At 42.9% G+C, this 17,602-nt stretch overlaps 2 protein-coding genes across 3 annotated transcripts; one reads left to right on the forward strand and one right to left on the reverse strand.

The window, feature by feature from the left end:
- LOC8080517 (metallothionein-like protein type 3) lies at positions 2,936-4,271 on the reverse strand. Of its 2 annotated transcripts, none has more exons than XR_002451469.1 (3): positions 4,095-4,269; positions 3,484-3,528; positions 2,936-3,251 (listed from the first exon to the last, which is right to left on the reverse strand). XR_002451469.1 is itself a non-coding variant. In XM_021457505.1 (3 exons), exons 1-3 carry the CDS (start codon positions 4,142-4,144, stop codon positions 3,156-3,158), a joined length of 195 nt encoding a protein of 64 aa, XP_021313180.1. In that variant the 5' UTR covers positions 4,145-4,271; the 3' UTR covers positions 2,936-3,155. The 2 variants fall into 2 exon arrangements, 1 of the variants encoding a protein (XP_021313180.1); XM_021457505.1 differs by having other exon boundaries at positions 3,480-3,528; positions 4,095-4,271.
- LOC8084327 (ethylene-responsive transcription factor TINY) lies at positions 15,046-16,325 on the forward strand. The gene has a single exon (XM_002454948.2). The coding sequence runs from the start codon at positions 15,341-15,343 to the stop codon at positions 16,094-16,096; it is 756 nt and encodes a 251-aa protein (XP_002454993.1). The 5' UTR covers positions 15,046-15,340; the 3' UTR covers positions 16,097-16,325.

Genomic DNA, 17,602 nt, shown 5'->3' on the forward strand with positions numbered 1-17,602 from the left:
CGCAAGAAGTACTTAGAATCTAATGATGCACAAACATTGTTGGAATACTTGAAGAATAAACAAATCGAGGATCCTACATTTTTTTATGCAGTGGAAATAGATGAGGAAGATGGTCGGATAGCTAATTTCTTTTGGGCTGATGGCCAATCTATCTTGGATTATGCATGCTTTGGTGATGTTGTGTCATTTAACACCACATTTCAGACCAATAAGTTTGAAATGCCTTTTGCTCCAATCCTTGGAACCAACCATCATAAGCAAACAATAATTTTTGGAGCTGCACTGATATTTAATGAAACTATTGAATCATTTGTTTGGCTCTTTGAAACCTTTCTAAAAGCCATGTCAGGTAAGCATCCAAGCACAATTTTCACTGATCAAGATGCAGTCATGGCAGGAGCAATTGCTTATGTATTTCAAAATACCAGCCATCGTCTTTGTTTGTTTCACATATATGTTAATGCTGCTAAACATTTGGGGCATGTAATTCATAAGCATCCTGATAAGTTTCTGCCAGATTTTAAAAGATGTGTTTATGAAGACAGATCTGAAGCTATTTTCATCCAGAAGTGGAATAAATTATTATCTGATTATAAGTTTGAGGATAACCAATGGATGAAAAATTTATATAATTTGAGGAAAAAGTGGGCTGCTGTCTACCGCGACTCTTTTACGGCTGATATGAACTCAACTCAAAGGAGCGAAGGTATGAATAATGTATTTAAAAAAAGATTTCGGTGAAGACTTGGAATTTCAGAACTCCTTGCAGAATGTGATAAGGTTTTCGCTAGTCTTCGTGAAAACGAGTTAGATGCAGATTTTAATTCACGTCGAAAAACCCCAGTTACTTGCATCCCAAATTTACCCATGTTAAAGACTGCAGCTGAATCATATACAAAAAGGATGTATTCGGAGTTTGAGGAAGAGTTTAAAGAACAATTTTCATTCTCTTGGAAATTATTACAAACTGATGGGTCAATCTTGACATACGAGGTTACACATATGTACTCTAATCATGGAGCAATAGTTCAGTTCAGCACTCTAGATATGACCATTACATGTTCTTGCAGAAAGTTTGAATCTATAGGTATGTGCGTATATTTTCCAATTATCATAAATTTCTAATATATAATATAAATGGATGTAAATTGACTAGTTATCTTCTAGGTATATTGTGCAAGCACACCATGAAAGTCTTAACTGCAAATAATATTTTTATTCTGCCACCGCAATACATAATAGAAAGATGGACAAAATATGCAAAAAAAGGATTTTATGTCGACAAGCCTGAAAGTGTGACGGAAAGTAATAAAACATGGGCGGCACGTATCTCACGAATGGCGACATCCATTGCATTGGAGTGTTCTTATCAAAAGAACTTCTTCATGATTTGGAGAAAGGCATGCGAAAATTGGATTTGGAAGCAGATGCTTCTCTGAGCAAGATGAAAGAGAAATCTAATGAGGTTCCTCCAGTTTCAACTGACTGTGCAACAGACCCATTGAAAGGTCAAATATCGTTTAAAATTCCTCAGGTAGTAAAAGGCGCGAAGAAAAAACGGGCCACAAATATACTTAAAAAAAATACAGGAAAAAAAAGAAAAGTGCTAAAAAGAAAGGTATACAAATCCAATCTTTTTCTACCTTATTTTGTTTCCAGCATTGCTACTTCTATTATTTTATTAATCTCTATGTACAGGAGATACAAATCAAGCTACAGAAAACAAAGACGAAAGTGATGATCAAAACCAATTAACGGTAAGTCATCCATTTGATTCATTATTTATTTTTCCTATTTTATTTACTAATAACTGGATTTTTTTATGCACAGGATCCTAATGACGGTGGCAGTGGTTACACCAGTGGGATACTATTGGTGAGATGAGTCCGAGAGAATCCAAGCTTAGCTAGCTAGGAGTAGACGCATGGCTTGGCCGCGTTGGGGCGCGAGCGGGCGCTGCAGCCTGCACTAGTGCACTGCGCTGCCCGCGGTGCATGCCATCCTCTCCTCTTGCATGCATTGCATATTTGCATTGCATTGCATTTGCATTGTACATGGATCGAGCATGCAGCAGCAGAGAGGTTGCACAGTTGCATGCTCAGTCACATGCATATGCATGCATGTTCACTCTGCTCACTGCATGCGCCGCGCCGGATCAGTGTCCCGGCGTGCCCGGCCGGTACTTGCCTACATGTACCGGAAGTATAGAAATACGAAATACATGTCGATCCAGGCGTCCAGCTCCCTCCCAGAATTCATCAGGTCTTTCTCTCAGAGGGACTCGATCAGGGACCTCATCAGTGCCTCGATTATCTATCTCCAGGTCTGCAACTCCATCCAACACTAATGATGATGAGGCACGTACAAGGAATGAAATTGCCGCGAATACATATCTATACGCGTAGGGTCCTGCTCCTGCGACAGATCCTAATAAGCTCCATTGAGTTCTTGGAAGTGTTGATGTATCTACATTATTGACCTTCATCAGTCCCTTGCCTTTCTCCACTAATTTGTGGTGGTGCATGCATTTGACACCTCCAAATTAAATCTGCGATAAATTAGCCTGTCTATATATACAAAGCCATGAGTTGACAGTGAACTTTGGAACGGATTTTTATGGATCGTTTTCCGCCCACTGACACAGGCCGATGCTACGGTGGTCGGCGTTGATCAGCCTTTGGCATCATCGCTGAACTCTTTTATAGTATTTGGTTGGGCTGGCCGGCCCAATGCCTTGCATATCAGTCAGAGTCAGCATTTGGGTTCAGAAAATAGGATGGGCCACATGCATCTAGGAAATATATTGTGTACAGACATAAATGTCGGTGTCATATTTTATAGATTTAGTCAACTTTAAAATTACTGTTAGTTAATTAACTTCTTATAAGAACAAAAAATGCTTTTTTTTTTGAACGGACGAAGCGAGCAGCCGATATTACTAGTCAAACCACACGAGATAGGTTTCATTGCACACATAAACACAGGTACATCGTCACATGACAGAGGGAGCGCAATCATGCATGCCTCATCTGATTGCATTGAGCAATCAGTGCAGTGCAGTGGCAGTGCACGGCGCGATGCATGGTTTATTTATACGACGACGACGACGAGGACGAGGACATGGATGATGCTGAGGACGGATGGGCGGCGGGCTTTCACTTGCCGCAGCTGCAGCTGGTGCCGCAGTAGCAGCTGGCGCCGCACTTGCAGGCGCCGTCGTGCTCCGCAACGGTCACCTCCTCCTCAACGATCTGCATGCATGCATCAGATCATATGCATCCGTATTCAGAATAATTCATCCTTTAGATATAACCAGTCTCATCAGGTAGTCAGCAGGTTTGCGATTATTTCACATAATCGACTAGTTAATTAACAATTGGTCCTGTACATCAAACGTACAGACCCATGCATGGTACGAGTAATAGTTATCTTAGCAGCACGTGAGTAGCTAGTCTTGATGCATGATGATATAATAGTACGTACCTCTCGGTGTCAACTACGACGGCGCCATAGCTGTCGCCCTTCTTCCTGTACATAATTATTATTAACAATCATATCAATGGTAAATTAACCTGTTAGCAGGATACTGTATATATATATATATATATATATATATATATATATATATATATATATATATATATATATATATATATATATATATCTCGCGTGGATGATGCATCGCGTCCAAGTTAGCATGCACACGAGATGATTGATCGATCTAGGTCGGAATCTTCTAGTGTGCATGCACGTGTACGTATGCAGAGATGAGATCGATGGAGCAGGAATGCATAGCAGCCGAGGAGGAGCTAGCTGGCTATTCACTTAGCCCAAATTAACCATCGTTTTTGTTTTCGTGTAAGTTTTATTTAGTTTGTAGAAAACACATACAATATTTATATCTCTACTAAACAAATTTATTAAAAATTTAGATTTAAAGATTTTTCTAATAATAATTATTATGTAATATAAATATTAATATTTTTTAATATATATATATATATACTGTGCATTTAGTTAAAGTTATTTTTGAGGACGCAATGAAAATCTTCGTTATTTTTAGACTGAGAGAGAAGCTAGATAGTACTACTTACGTGCACTGGGTCTTGTCAGCACAGTCGCAGTTGCCGCAGGTGGCCGACATGCTGCTGCTGGAAGCTGGAGATAGACTATAGAGAGAGGGTCGGTCTTGGTACGGTCGAGCTAACAGCCGGAGTTGTTTCTTGGTGCTGCTGTGGTGGTGAGGGAGGAGCCATGGTCGCTGCTCGCCGCGGGTATATATAGGCGGAGGCGGGCGAGCAGCGGCAGGCAAGTCGATCGCCGCGCGGGTGTCCGGAACGATATGATTCGTCGTCTCCTGCTCCGGCCACCATCCACACCGCACCCAAGGCCAAGGGTAGGAGGAATCTCGCACACGCCCACGCCGACGCCCGACGCCAGCTCTCGATGCGACGACATAATATATATTGGCATATACAATCAAAAGTATACATCGGAGATGGCGTTGGTGTGTCGAGTTATGTTCCCTGACTGGAGGAAGAACAACTCTTTCAGACAGGGTACGTAAACTTTTTTTTAAGAAATGGGGAAAAAAAATAAGCTTCTGAAATTTGCAGCCTGACTGCAGTATTCCTAGGCTTAGTTACTAAGGCCTTGTTTAGATGCACCCAAAAACTCAAAATTTTACAATATTCCCTATCACATCGAATCTTGTGGCACTTGCATAAAATATTAAATGTAGATAAAAAAGATAACTAATTGCACAAATTACCTGTAAATCATGATACAAGTATTTTAAATCTAGTTACTTCAAGATTGGACAATGTTTGTCAAATAAAAACGAAAATGCTACAGCGTCAAAATCCAAAAAGTTTTTAGATCTAAACAAGGCCTTAGTTTCCAAAAAATTTCAAGATTCCTCATCACATCAAATCTTGCAGCACATGCATGAAGCATTAAGTATAGATAAAAAATATAACTAATTACATAGTTTACTTGTAATTTGCGAGACGAAATTTTTAAATCTAGTTAGTCTATAATTGAATAATAATTGTCAAATAAAGCCAAAATTGCTACAGTAGCAAAATTTAAAATTTTTCACGAACTAAACAAGGCCTCCGTGCTATCTACCGGCATATATTGTCCACTCTTCTTTTTTTTTACTTTTTAATATAATCAATAACTTTGTTAAAAAAGAGAGAGGCAAAATCTATTTTTCATCCTCAAACTTGCAGTTTGACTTTCAATCTCGAACTACGGAATCAACTAGCCGTGTGTTTGGTTGGGGGTTGGGTGGGTTGGGTTGGATCCAACTCAATTTTTGGAAACGGAGCCAACCCAAAAGAGTGTTTGGTTGCACTTCGATTTTGGGGACAGACCCAACCCATTTCAGTGTTTGGTTGAAGGATTGAGGACGGAGCGGCTCCGTTCAGTGTTTGGTTGAAGGAATTTAGTGTTTGCTGAACATCAACACGGTTGGAGCGGCTCCGTCCGCCAGATTTTGACGGACGAGTCCAACCCGCATCTGAGAGGAATATTCCACTCTGGAGCCAACCCAACCCTCCCATCCTCCAACCAAACAGCCACGGGAACGGGTTCGCTCCGACCTGGCTCACCCCGCTCTCCAACCAAACACATGGTAGGTGACATACGCCCACCAACTATTGAAACCGGACAAATTTGGTCATCTAGTTGGTTTTAAAGATGGTTTTGTATGTTTTTAAAATAACAAAAATCTGGTTTGATCTCTCAAAAATAATAAATAATTTATTTGTAACTCATAAAATTATGAGACTAGTTCCAATTCTCTTCTAAACTGTCATCTATCTGTAGATGCTATGTTTACCGTTATTCGGACCTTACTTATAAACATTCAGAGCAACTACGAGCAATAATGCTATAGAAACAAAAACAACCCAATTCTAGATACCTATATGTGGATCACAGACAAATAGAGAATATAATATTTTTAAAAAATAGTACTAATTTTATGTTTTCCTAGTTTAAAATAAATTATTTGTGAAATTTTAGATAGTAAATCAGATTTTTGTTATTTTTAGAAAATAGAAAACCACCTTTAAACTCAACGAAGAGTACCAAATTTGTCTGGTTTTAATACTTGAAGGGTGTTTGTTCACCGGTTTTATAGTTTAAGGTTGGAAATCAGACTAAGATGCAAGTTCGATGGTGAAAAATGGAATTTATCTTGAAGGAAGTCTTGAGATAGCTACTGGTAGGAACATATATATTCCCATGCTTCTACCTTCGTCATGGACATCGATATAGTGGAACTAAGCCAGGACCATTCTTACATATATGTATGACAAATGACCCTTGATCATTCGCTGATATTTAACTTATGTTGATGCTGAAATATAGTGAAAGAAAAATATTATTTCTTCATAAAAATATACCGCTGAAGTCCTTCGATGAAAAAAAGAATTTGTTTGCGGTGAAGCCATCTTAGGGGCTTACTAGCAAAGGTGCCTCGTTCAGGCAACAAATTGAGACGATCGATTTCGTTGACCTGGAGTCTGGATTTCTGCGTGGTCAACCGTCAAGTCACCATCCAAAACACTCTCAGCGTCTGCAAACCTGTGCAGCGAGCGAATGGTGTTCGCAGTAATTAATCGAGAATCAACTCTTATATCTTGCAGTCGAGTCATTGGCAGGTCGGTTGGCCTGTGATTTTACGCGGTTAGCCCAATAATAATCCCAGTCCCAGCAGTCTTTGCCGTGCTGTCGATTGGAATTGGAACGGAACCGGAAGGGTGGCCGTCGCCTCCCGTCCATCCATTTCCACGATTCCACTACGCCGGGGATCGGAATACATAAAAGAGCAAGCACCACCATCGGTGAAGATGACAGTCGCCAAACAATGAAACAAACAGCTAGCAGCAGTACCGAATTTACAAGATGCATGCCCTTGTCTGCGTCGTCGTCTTGGCTCTCTTTGGTTTTCTTTTCTTTTTCGAATTCATTCCTTTTCACCTAGCTTCTGGATGAAGCATCATATATACTCACTCCGTCCAGATGTAGGTGGTTTAAGAAATAACAATAATAATGACACTAACATTCAGACTTTTAAATAAGACAATTTTCAACTAGTGAGAAGAATCTATCATGGGAGTATTTTTCATGATGAATAAGTAGCATTGCAATTCGTCATAGAGAGAGAGAGAGAGAGAGAGAGAAACATCGCAAACCTGTGTAACTTTTTATATACGTACTGATGGTCTAAGTTTTTTTTTTTCAAAAAAAAAGATCGGATAACAATATCCTAAAACGACCGGCATTATATTTGAAATTTTTCGAGATCGATCAAATCCAAACACGTACAAGATGCGCTCCCTTTTTAAATTCATTCCTTCTCACCAAAGTAGGCCATCTTCCAGATGAAGCATTATATACACTAGAAGATACCCTTTGTATTGATGCGGAGATATCACGAAGAATATGGAATGAAATTAAGTAGAGAGGATCTGGATAGCTTCCAAGAAAAGGTAGAAAGTTAGTGACAATGACATGGCTACTAGTGGAAGATGACATGGATAGCTAGTAGGAGATGCATGATGTAAATATCTTACATATTGAGACAGAATTTAATTATAGTGGAGATTATTAGGTTCATAACTTATGGTGCAATTATTTGTAAAACATATTATTTGTGATACAACTATATCGAGCTGAGAACTCGATCTGTCCAATCAAGCGGACGAGCAACTCTCGGTCTAAGAAAAAATATTATACTTTACCTAAAACCTATTATATACATAAGAGAACGGGATAATAAACACCATAGATGTTCTGAATTCTGACTGATCGTCTTGCTCATTCTCTGTTCCAATCTGTTTTCTTAATCCCTAAAAATCTCTACTCTCTTTGTCAAAGAAAGAAGATACTCTTTCAATTCCCTTTCCTCTCACATGTCATTTTTTTCTTACCCTCCATAACTTGATCGGATACAAAATGAAAGGAGACCATATTGGAGCATCGCCATAAATAACACAACCGAACAAGTTTAAATGATCACTTTCAATGCGATGGATAGCTCATAGATACAAGTAGATAAGTAAAACTAGATAAAAAGAAGGTCATATCAGCTGCACTCAACATGCGGGATTTCTGTTGGATTAGATCTTTTGCATGCTTTGACGAATTCGGACCTAATAACGAAAAGGTGGACTTTACTCTTAGAGAAAATCATGTCACTAATTAACACCATGATCTTGAAATCAAGCATGTGTCTCCTTGAGTTGCAGCAGTAATAAGGAGAGAGAGAGAGAGAGAGAGAGGTGATGGTGGAGGGGGGCGACGCTAGCTATTGTCGAGACGGTGTCGATCGTGAGCGATTCCTTTCTTGGCCTCATGAGACATGACTCGTGGATCTCTCTCTCCCCTTGTGGTAAATGGAGCTAAGTGGGCTGCAAAATCCACATCTGATTAGTAGTTTCCAATGGTCGCGGGAAATTAGGCCGGAGCCCGGAGGTGGTTGCCCTTGCCCCGCGTGATTATGGGCCGCGAAACAAGAACACGTTCCGTGTTTTGGGCTAAGACTAGGAGGCGGAGTATCGGAGCCCACGAGATCCCCGGGCCCATATATATGTGCGAGCTGCTGTGCCGTCGCCGAGCGCCGCATGCAGCTGCAGGCTACGGCGACTTGTCGCCGACCCGGAAAACCTTTTCCCGTCACATCGAATCTTGTGACACATGCATGAAATATTAAATATAGACGAAAACAAAAACTAATTATACAGCTTAGCTGTAAATCACGAGACGAATCTTTTGATCCTAGTTAGTCCATGATTGGATAATATTTATCACAAACAAACGAAAGTGCTACCGTACCGAAAACTTTTCACTTTTGGAAGTAAACAAGGCCCGTTCAGCTTCGGCGACGCCTGCTGATTACTCCAGTATTATAGTACTACGCAGCAGGGCAGAGCAGAGCAGAGTAGACAGAGCACTGCACACGGACGCGGCGGCGCCCGCCACACTGCACCTGCGTCTGCATGGGCAGGGCTAATGGGCGGCGCGCTGTCCGCCACCGCCGCGCCATGTCGCCTGCCGGCGGCGCGTGTCCATGTCCGATCTTGTAGCTCAGCTCGATCGTCAGTGCTTTGTGGTTGTGCCTGCTACTTGGAGTACTTTGTAGTGCTATTAATGGCACGGCATGGACAGCTAAGGCCTTGTTTAGTTCCAAATTTTTTTGCAAAATTAACACTGTAGCACTTTCGTTTGTATTTGACAAAAAATGTCCAATCATGGACTAACTAGGCTCAAAAGATTCGTCTCGTCAATTTCGACCAAACTGTGCAATTAGTTTTTATTTTCATCTATATTTAATACTCCATGCATGCGTCTAAAGATTCGATGTGACGGGGAATCTGAAAAATTTTGCAAAACTTTTTGGGAAGTAAACAAGGCCTAATTTCCATTGCAGTTGCAGTGAGGTGCGGGGCGACCGGAGATAACAAATAAGGCATTGTTTTTAAGCCGTCACATCGAATCTTGCGTCATAGCTATAATGCATTAAATTTTTATGAAAACAAAAATTGATTATACAGTTTATCTGTAAATCACGAGACGAATTTTTTAAGACTAGTTACTCCAAAATTAAATAATATTTGTCAAATAAAAACGAAAGCACTACGGTGCCTAAAACCTAAAATTTTTGCGAACTGAACAAGGCCTAAAGCCTTGTTTGGATGTCGTCAGATTCGCATCAATCCATATATGTTGGGATGAGTTGGAGTGGAATTTGAACTAAATTCCACTCCAATCCAATTGAGGTGAATCCGAAAACATTCGAATAACGCCTAACTAAAAGATATAGACACACATGCTCAGCCATCAGCGGCGGTTTTCTCGATCGTGAACCATGCGACGAGACGAGACGGAGGGGGCCGTGGCAAGTAATTTAAACTACTCGTAGTAGTAAACCAGGCACGCAGCAGTCAAAGTCAACCACTGCACTGCTGCAACATGCACGCGGCACGCAGGAAGTGCATGTATTTACACGAGTAAAATCCACCGCGGTCCTTAAACTTGGCCGGCGGTGTCATTTAGGTCCCTAAAGTTCTAAAGTGATATATATGAGTCCGTAAACTTGGTAGATCGCGTCATCTAGATCCCTAAACTTTCAAGGTAATCACCACATGTCCTTAAACTTGACCGGTAGTGTCATTCCAATCCCTGAACTTTCAAAGTGATCACTGCAGGTCCCTAAACTTAGCAAACAGTATCATCCTTGTCCAAATATGATCTAACCTACTCTATAAGCTGTCATGAATCCAAAATGTGTCAATTAATCAAGCATTATTTATCTAATATTTATCATGAAAATATATAATTTATATATAATAATTTATATCAACAGAAAATAAATTAAAGCGTTAAAATAATTTACATCAACGAATATATTAGGTTTAAACTAAAGTATAAAAATAGTAAAATTAACGAAATATTTATGTATCATTGATAGTATTATAAAATAATATTAAAACTCCTATATATAGTATTAAAAGTTTTCTCTATTAAAATTTACTTCTAATTTTAGAATTATTTTAAAATTTTAAATAGTAATAATTGTAGAAGTAACTTTTCTCCGTTATTAATACTATCACATTATTATTAAATATTTTAATACCTTAATACTACTATTAAAAGTTTTATACTATAGTACTACTATTAAAGGTTAACTTTTCTCTGTTATTAATACTATCACATTATTATTAAATATTTTAATACCATAATACTACAATTAAAGTTTTAATACGGTAATACTACTATTAAAGGTTACTTCTATAATAACATTATTAAAAGTTTTAAAATACTAATAAAATTTTAAGTAACTTTTAATAGAGAAAACTTTTAATACTATAGGATTTTTTAATATTATTTTGTTATACTATCAATGATACATAAATATTTAATTAATTTTACTATTTTATACTTTAGTTTAAACCTAATATATTTGTTGGTGTAAATTATTTTAACACTTTAATTTATTTTTTTGTTGATATAAATTATTTTATATAATTTATATTTTCATGATAAATACTAGATAAATAATGCTTGATTTATTGATATATTTTGGATTCATGACAGCTTATAGAGTATGTTAGACCATATTTGGACAAGGATGATACCGCTTGCCAAGTTTAGAGACCTGCAGTGATGACCTTGAAAGTTCAAGGACTGGAATGACACCACCAGCCAAGTTTAGGGACATGTGGTGATTACTTTGAAAGTTCAGGGATCTAGATGACACAGTCTGCTAAATTTACGGACTCACAGATATCACTTTAAAAGTTTTGAGACCTAGATGACAACGCTGACCAAGTTTAAGGACCGGCGGTGGATTTTACTCTATATACACAGTGGACAGATACGGGCGGTGATCGACTACTAGACTGGGAGTTGAGATCCTTCCTGTCACAGACCATCGATCGAATCCGGAGACCGCTGTGTGCCCGTGACCGTGAGCTGCAAGTACAACAAGAAGACGCCAGTAGCCAGCGGCATTGCATGCATGCATGCACTTGCATCTGTCCGGACAGACCTTTTCATGACCTAACGACTAACAACACATATGATGCATTACTTATGTAGTACACTAACACACACATGCATAATATATGCTAGCTACAGTCTAGATTGTTTTTGAATAAATCAGGAAGCTACTGTCTAGATTAAAAGCTGTGATGCCCATTGCTCCTTGCCCGTGGCTATCCTAGCTAGTTTGGTGCCCAAATTGAAATTGATGATGGCGCCGTGCCCTGAATGCAAAGCTCCTCAACTGTTCACGGCCTGAAAGGTGTCACGCGCGTGTGCATGCATGCATGCACGCATGCGCGTACAGGTACAGTACATGTAGGCGTACTTGTCGTCGTCCCGCGCTTTTGCACCAAATACACAACATGTTCCAGAGATAGTCCGTATCTTTGCTCCAACCGCAGCACCGTACCCATCCTTTTCATCAGTATCCTACCCGACTTCCTTGCTTTCTTTTTTCTCTCTCGTTTTTTTATTTGTATAATTAGCGAGGAGTACGTATCCTACCTAACTTCCTGATATCTACCCGACTGTGCATGCGTGTAGTATATGCATGCAGTGTGCAAATGCACTGCAGGCTTTATTCAGTTCCCAAAAACTACCTAAATTTTTTTAAGATTTTCCGTCACATCGAATCTTACGTCACATGCATAGAACATTAAATATAGATGAAAATAAAAATTAATTACACAGTTTAACTGTAAATCGCGAGATGAATCTTTTGAGCTTAGTTACTCCATGATTGGACAATATTTGCCAAAAAAGGTGCTCCAGAACCCGAAAACAACAAATTTTGGAAACTAAACAAGCCGCAATGTGCTGTACGTAATAACAAAGGCTCAGCGGATGATCTTTCTCAGCTCTTCTGGTCGTCAGCACCGGATTCAGCTCATGCACACCACAGCACCATGCATGCATGTGTGTTCACCTTTTATTTCGTTTTCGTTCATCTCTCTCTCTCTCTCTCTCTCTCTCTCTCTCTCTCTCTATCGAATCGGATCGATAAATATAACTCGATCAAGTCTCGTGGCTGTTCGTCGATCTACCATATGCTTTTATTTATGAACGAATTCCAGATTAAGCTCTAAAATATGGCAATGCTGTTGGCTACCGAAATTAATTAATTTATCACGCGCGTAATGATGCGCACCGCCGCCGTGGCAAGTGCCAATGATCGCAAAAGCAACTGATTAATTTCAGGCTCGATGCATCGACGCTGACGCGGGCAGTATAATATAATGCATGGTTGGCTCGTCCATTTCCGTATCATTGCGACTGCTATATACTCGCCAGCCTCCTTGTCCTGCTTGCAGATGAAATCCATCATCAGTTTGTGCTCTTGTGCATCCGCGCCTCCTGAATCCTGAATTAGTTAGTCTGAACTCAGCAGCAAATGAAATTCCTGCTCTGTAAAAAACCAAAAGTCCCTTTCCTGCCTCTTCTGAACTGCGACTACAATACACGCGCGTATCCCATATAGCCCTCTCACTCTAGTCACTTCCAGTAGTGTGTCACTGTCACCATCTGCATGCAGATGCAGTAAAAACTAAATAAAGCCTATAGCTAGTTGAAGGAAATGCTGAATGCATGCTGTAAGAACCAAGCAAGCCTGGAGCTGGAAGGAAAATGTTGAACAGGGCAGGGCAGGACAATCCTTTTTACTCTTGTGAAAGCACCAGCCAGTGCTCCTCCACATCGATCAATGCACGTGCACGCACGCACACCCACTCACCCAGACCCCAGCTAGCGAAGATCGCAGAGCCATTGTCCCTCCTGGTTGGCTGGTTCAGAGTTCAGACATCAGATAAGCTCCTAGTTCAGTTCGGACTTCGTTCAGAGTTCAGAGGCACAAGTGCAACGCAATGCAATATAATGCAAGATATAAAACCATCTGGGGCCCCGGAGATTAATCAGCTGGTGTCATCCATGATCGATCGATGGATCGATCCACTGGCTCCGCGTTCTGACAAACGGGAAATTTTTGCCGACGGCCCACGCTTCTTGGATCGATCTTGCATTGCTGCGCTAGGTAGGGTTTTGGTTGGTAGGCCATGAATGATTGCCTGCCCTGCTATCGAGGTTGTATACTAGCATGCAAGAGTGAAGCTCGGCGCGGCAGGCAGACGCAGAGGCAGGCAGGCCATGTTGCTGTCTCGTTGGGAAGCCAACAAGGTCATGATGTGTCAATGAAAACAGCATGCGGCCACGGGCCATGCATGCATGCATTTGCATATTTGCATTGCATGGCGACGCCCGCCTGACGAGATGCATGCCACTGCTCACAAAATAGTTTATCTGGTCGTGGTCGATCGACTCGTCGTCAGAGTTAATGGTCGATCGATCGATCAGGCGCCAATTTCTGGAACATGTTTTTTTTTATGAAAAAAAAGAAGAGATTCGATCGATCGATGTGGTATCCCTCCATGATCTTCAATTCTGTCAGGGTTACCCATGACTAAGCAACAGTGTTGCGCCACTGTTGCATAGAATAAATAAGAAATTAATTGGTGGTCATGTGATGTGAGTAGTAGTACATGTACCGCCTGTTGGCTGGCTGTTGCATGCATCATCAACAGAGATTAGTTAGGGCAACTACGCACTGTGCAGTTGTGGCCTTCTACTGGCTATGCTTTACATTTGAACAGAGAAAATGTACGTTTTCCGGCCAAAGCTTTCCATGTACTGGGATCGCCGAAGGGAATCGGAGCAGCGCAGCGAGCGTCTCTGACGCGAGAGCGAGACGATCGACAGGGACCTTTGTGCCTGAACATCTGTCTGTCTGTCTGTCTGAAATCTGAATGAACTCGTCGTCGTCGACCGATCGATCGATGCCATGTCACTGTCGCCTACCCCGGCGGTACTGTAGCTTGCATTGCCACCAATGTCGTAGCTAGCATTACAACCCCAAAAGATCTGATGCATGAATCGATCGACTAATTAATCAACTAATTCAAAGTGTCACCCACCGTACCGCCTATTTTAGATAAATAAAATGCTGTAGTAAATAGCAGTACAGTACATGTGTGTTGTGGAACGACAGTAGTGAATCGTATGGGCGCGTTGGATGCTTGGAATGAAAGAAGGAAGTGTCCGATATGGGTTGATAATGGCGGCGGGATGGCGAGAGCGTGCGCGCGACCACACCGCATGCACTCGCGTGCCGGCCAGCCGGACATGCATGGATCCCAGCGATCGATCCATCGAGTTGACCAGTAAATGCCTGCCCAGCGGGGTCGCCGATCAGATCGGCGTCGGAGACGGCCGCCGTTGGAGCACAGGGCATGGACACGTACGTCTGAAGTCTGCAGTCAGCCAGCGCCCCCCTGAGACCGAGACTCGCGCCGTCCATGTCGATCCATCGGCAATAATAATGGCCATCGATGGCGAGGGCAGCGCTCTGTCCGCTGCCGCGTCGCTGTTGGCACTACTGTTGCGCGCGCGCGCGCGAGACCGAGCGGGCGATCCCTCGCACACCTGACGCGTCGCGCGGGCGGCGCGGGTCTCCGATCCGATCCCCTGTCGTGTCTCCTCTTCCTCTCCTCCCGTCGCCTACTTATACACCCAGCAACCCCCCGTCCGGTCCGTCCGTCTCCCTCCTCTCTCTACACACCTACCTCTAGCCAGCAGCCACCATTGCACCACCTCTCTCTGTCTCCATCTCTTGCTCGACCATATACATACATACACGATCGACTGCTCCACCTCGCGCGGCGGCGCGGGAGCATCGCCGACGATCGATCGGCTCGGACTAAGCTAGCTCGGTGTTGCTGTATAGTACTCCTAAATGGCAATGAGCGAGCTCAGCTCCGACACCTCGTCCACGTCCTCCTACTCGTCCGACCCGTCCACGTCCACCAGCCCGCGCGCGGCGGCGCCCTGCTCTGCCGCAGCTGCTGTCAGCGGCAAGAAGCGCCCGCGCTCAAACGGCGGCGGCGAAAGCGGTTCCGCCCCGGCGTACCGCGGCGTCCGCATGCGGGCGTGGGGCAAGTGGGTGTCGGAGATCAGGGAGCCCCGCAAGAAGTCCCGCATCTGGCTGGGAACCTTCCCGTGCCCGGAGATGGCGGCGCGCGCGCACGACGTCGCCGCGCTCAGCATCAAGGGCGCGCGCGCCGTGCTCAACTTCCCGGACCTCGCGCGCCACCTCCCGCGCCCGGCATCCCTCGCGCCGCGCGACGTCCAGGCCGCCGCCGCGCGCGCCGCGCTCATGCACATGCACTCCGACGGCGCCGGCTCCGGCTCCGGCTCCGGCGGCTCTTCTTCGCCCTCCTCCTCCTCGTCCTCCTCAACGCGCGACGCGGCGGACACGGACGGCGCTGCCGCGCACGACGAGCCCGAGCCCGAGCCGGAGCCTCAGCGTCAGCACGAGCGGCAGCCCGTAGAGATGGCCGCCGAGCTGGTGTTCGACGAGCTGGCGCCGCTGTGGGTGGAGGACGTGGTGGAGTTCGGGGGGCCGCCGTCCGATCACACGTGGACGCCGTGCGATGGGCTCGACGCCGCCGTCGGCTTCCTCCACCCTCTCCCTCTCCTGTGGGACTACTAGCTGCTGCTACTAGGCTCTCTCCTCCGTTTGTACATGGCCTTCATCGTTTTGGTTTCTGCTTTGTGTGGTTTTTGTTTTCTTTTCACTTTTTATCTTTTTTTTTGTTGGATTGTCTTTGTTTGATGTGGGGGTAAAATTAGCTAGTAAGTGAAAGAAAATGCGAGATCCATGTAAAGAAAAAAAAAGAGTTTAATTTACAATGACATGTGTCGTGACACTATTACGGATTTTCGATATGATGCTAGGTGTGTCGTGGCTGCAGATATAACATTGTTGGCTTTTGCAATGCCATGATGAATAGCTATAGCTACGTATACCCATCAAACACACTCGAGCAAACTAATAAATCCAGTACTAATAATATGAAAGTGACATTTGCTTGGTCCAGCATGGTAAGTAATCTCCTTACTTGCTACCCATGAAGTGAAATGCCATCTATTTTCTCGCACTAGTCACATTGCCTTACAACAAGTTATTGACTTTTTACATAAGCGTTCTTGTCACAGTGACTTGATAACTAGAGGAGCCATAATTTCTCTACTAGTAGCTAGGGTGCAACTGCAACGCCGTATCCGTATAGCTATAAAAACATCACATCAATTCGTGGAAAGAGGGAAAAAAAATCTTCTTTTGCACGTACTATATCTATCTAGACTAATTTTGGAGGATGGCCATCGCTTGATCGGCCGGTATAAATAACGGGGCACTTTTTTATCCATAATTCACAAAGACAAGACTCTATACACAACACGAGTAACCAAGCACCAACCAAACCATTATCTACCTGTTTGGTTTGGCGCCCAGGAAACCTCTTGCCTGACCAGGCAGCTTCCCAAGCCGTCGTTCTAAAGCGCTTGGTAGCCGGGATCCCTGCTGCCTGGTGAATGACATGCAGGTTGCTTGCCAGGTCACGATCCAAACAGGCCATATCCATATACATTTTTTGTTGGTGGATCGAAACGTCAAATTCACCAGTCAAACTTTTCTATTCCTTTTTAGTTAGTCTCTCTCAGTCCCAGAAAAAAAAAAGATAAAAATACCTAATGCAAGGGAAAAAAAAAGTAATCTTTTCAAAATAACTGGCTTGTAATTGTCTTCGAGGGAGACTGTTAGCCAGGAAAGAGATTAAACAACAGGTTTACAGTATGGAACCAGATTCGGACCGGATGCTGAACCTTTTGTGTCATTGCGTGTGCATGCGTACCTGAACGGAAATTGCAAAGCATTGACCCGATTAGTCTGCAGTCTGCACAACTCAGAGATCCCACGGAGATTTTTGGTCCCCCGAATGATTGGCTGAACCTCAACCGGGAGGACATATTGGCGCGCTGAACGGAAGGATATATATATTTTTAAAAAAAGCTTTTGAATTTTTAAACGAAACTCCACCAGGCAGGTGCGAGCAATTCATCATAGGCGGCACGAACGACAGACCTTAATCCTGCAAGGAAGTTCAGGAGGCAGAGGCATTATTGAGGCGATCGATCCGGAACCAGCTGTCTGAAA

Source organism: Sorghum bicolor, chromosome 3 (assembly GCF_000003195.3).
Source record: "Sorghum bicolor cultivar BTx623 chromosome 3, Sorghum_bicolor_NCBIv3, whole genome shotgun sequence".
NCBI lineage: Eukaryota > Viridiplantae > Streptophyta > Magnoliopsida > Poales > Poaceae > Sorghum > Sorghum bicolor.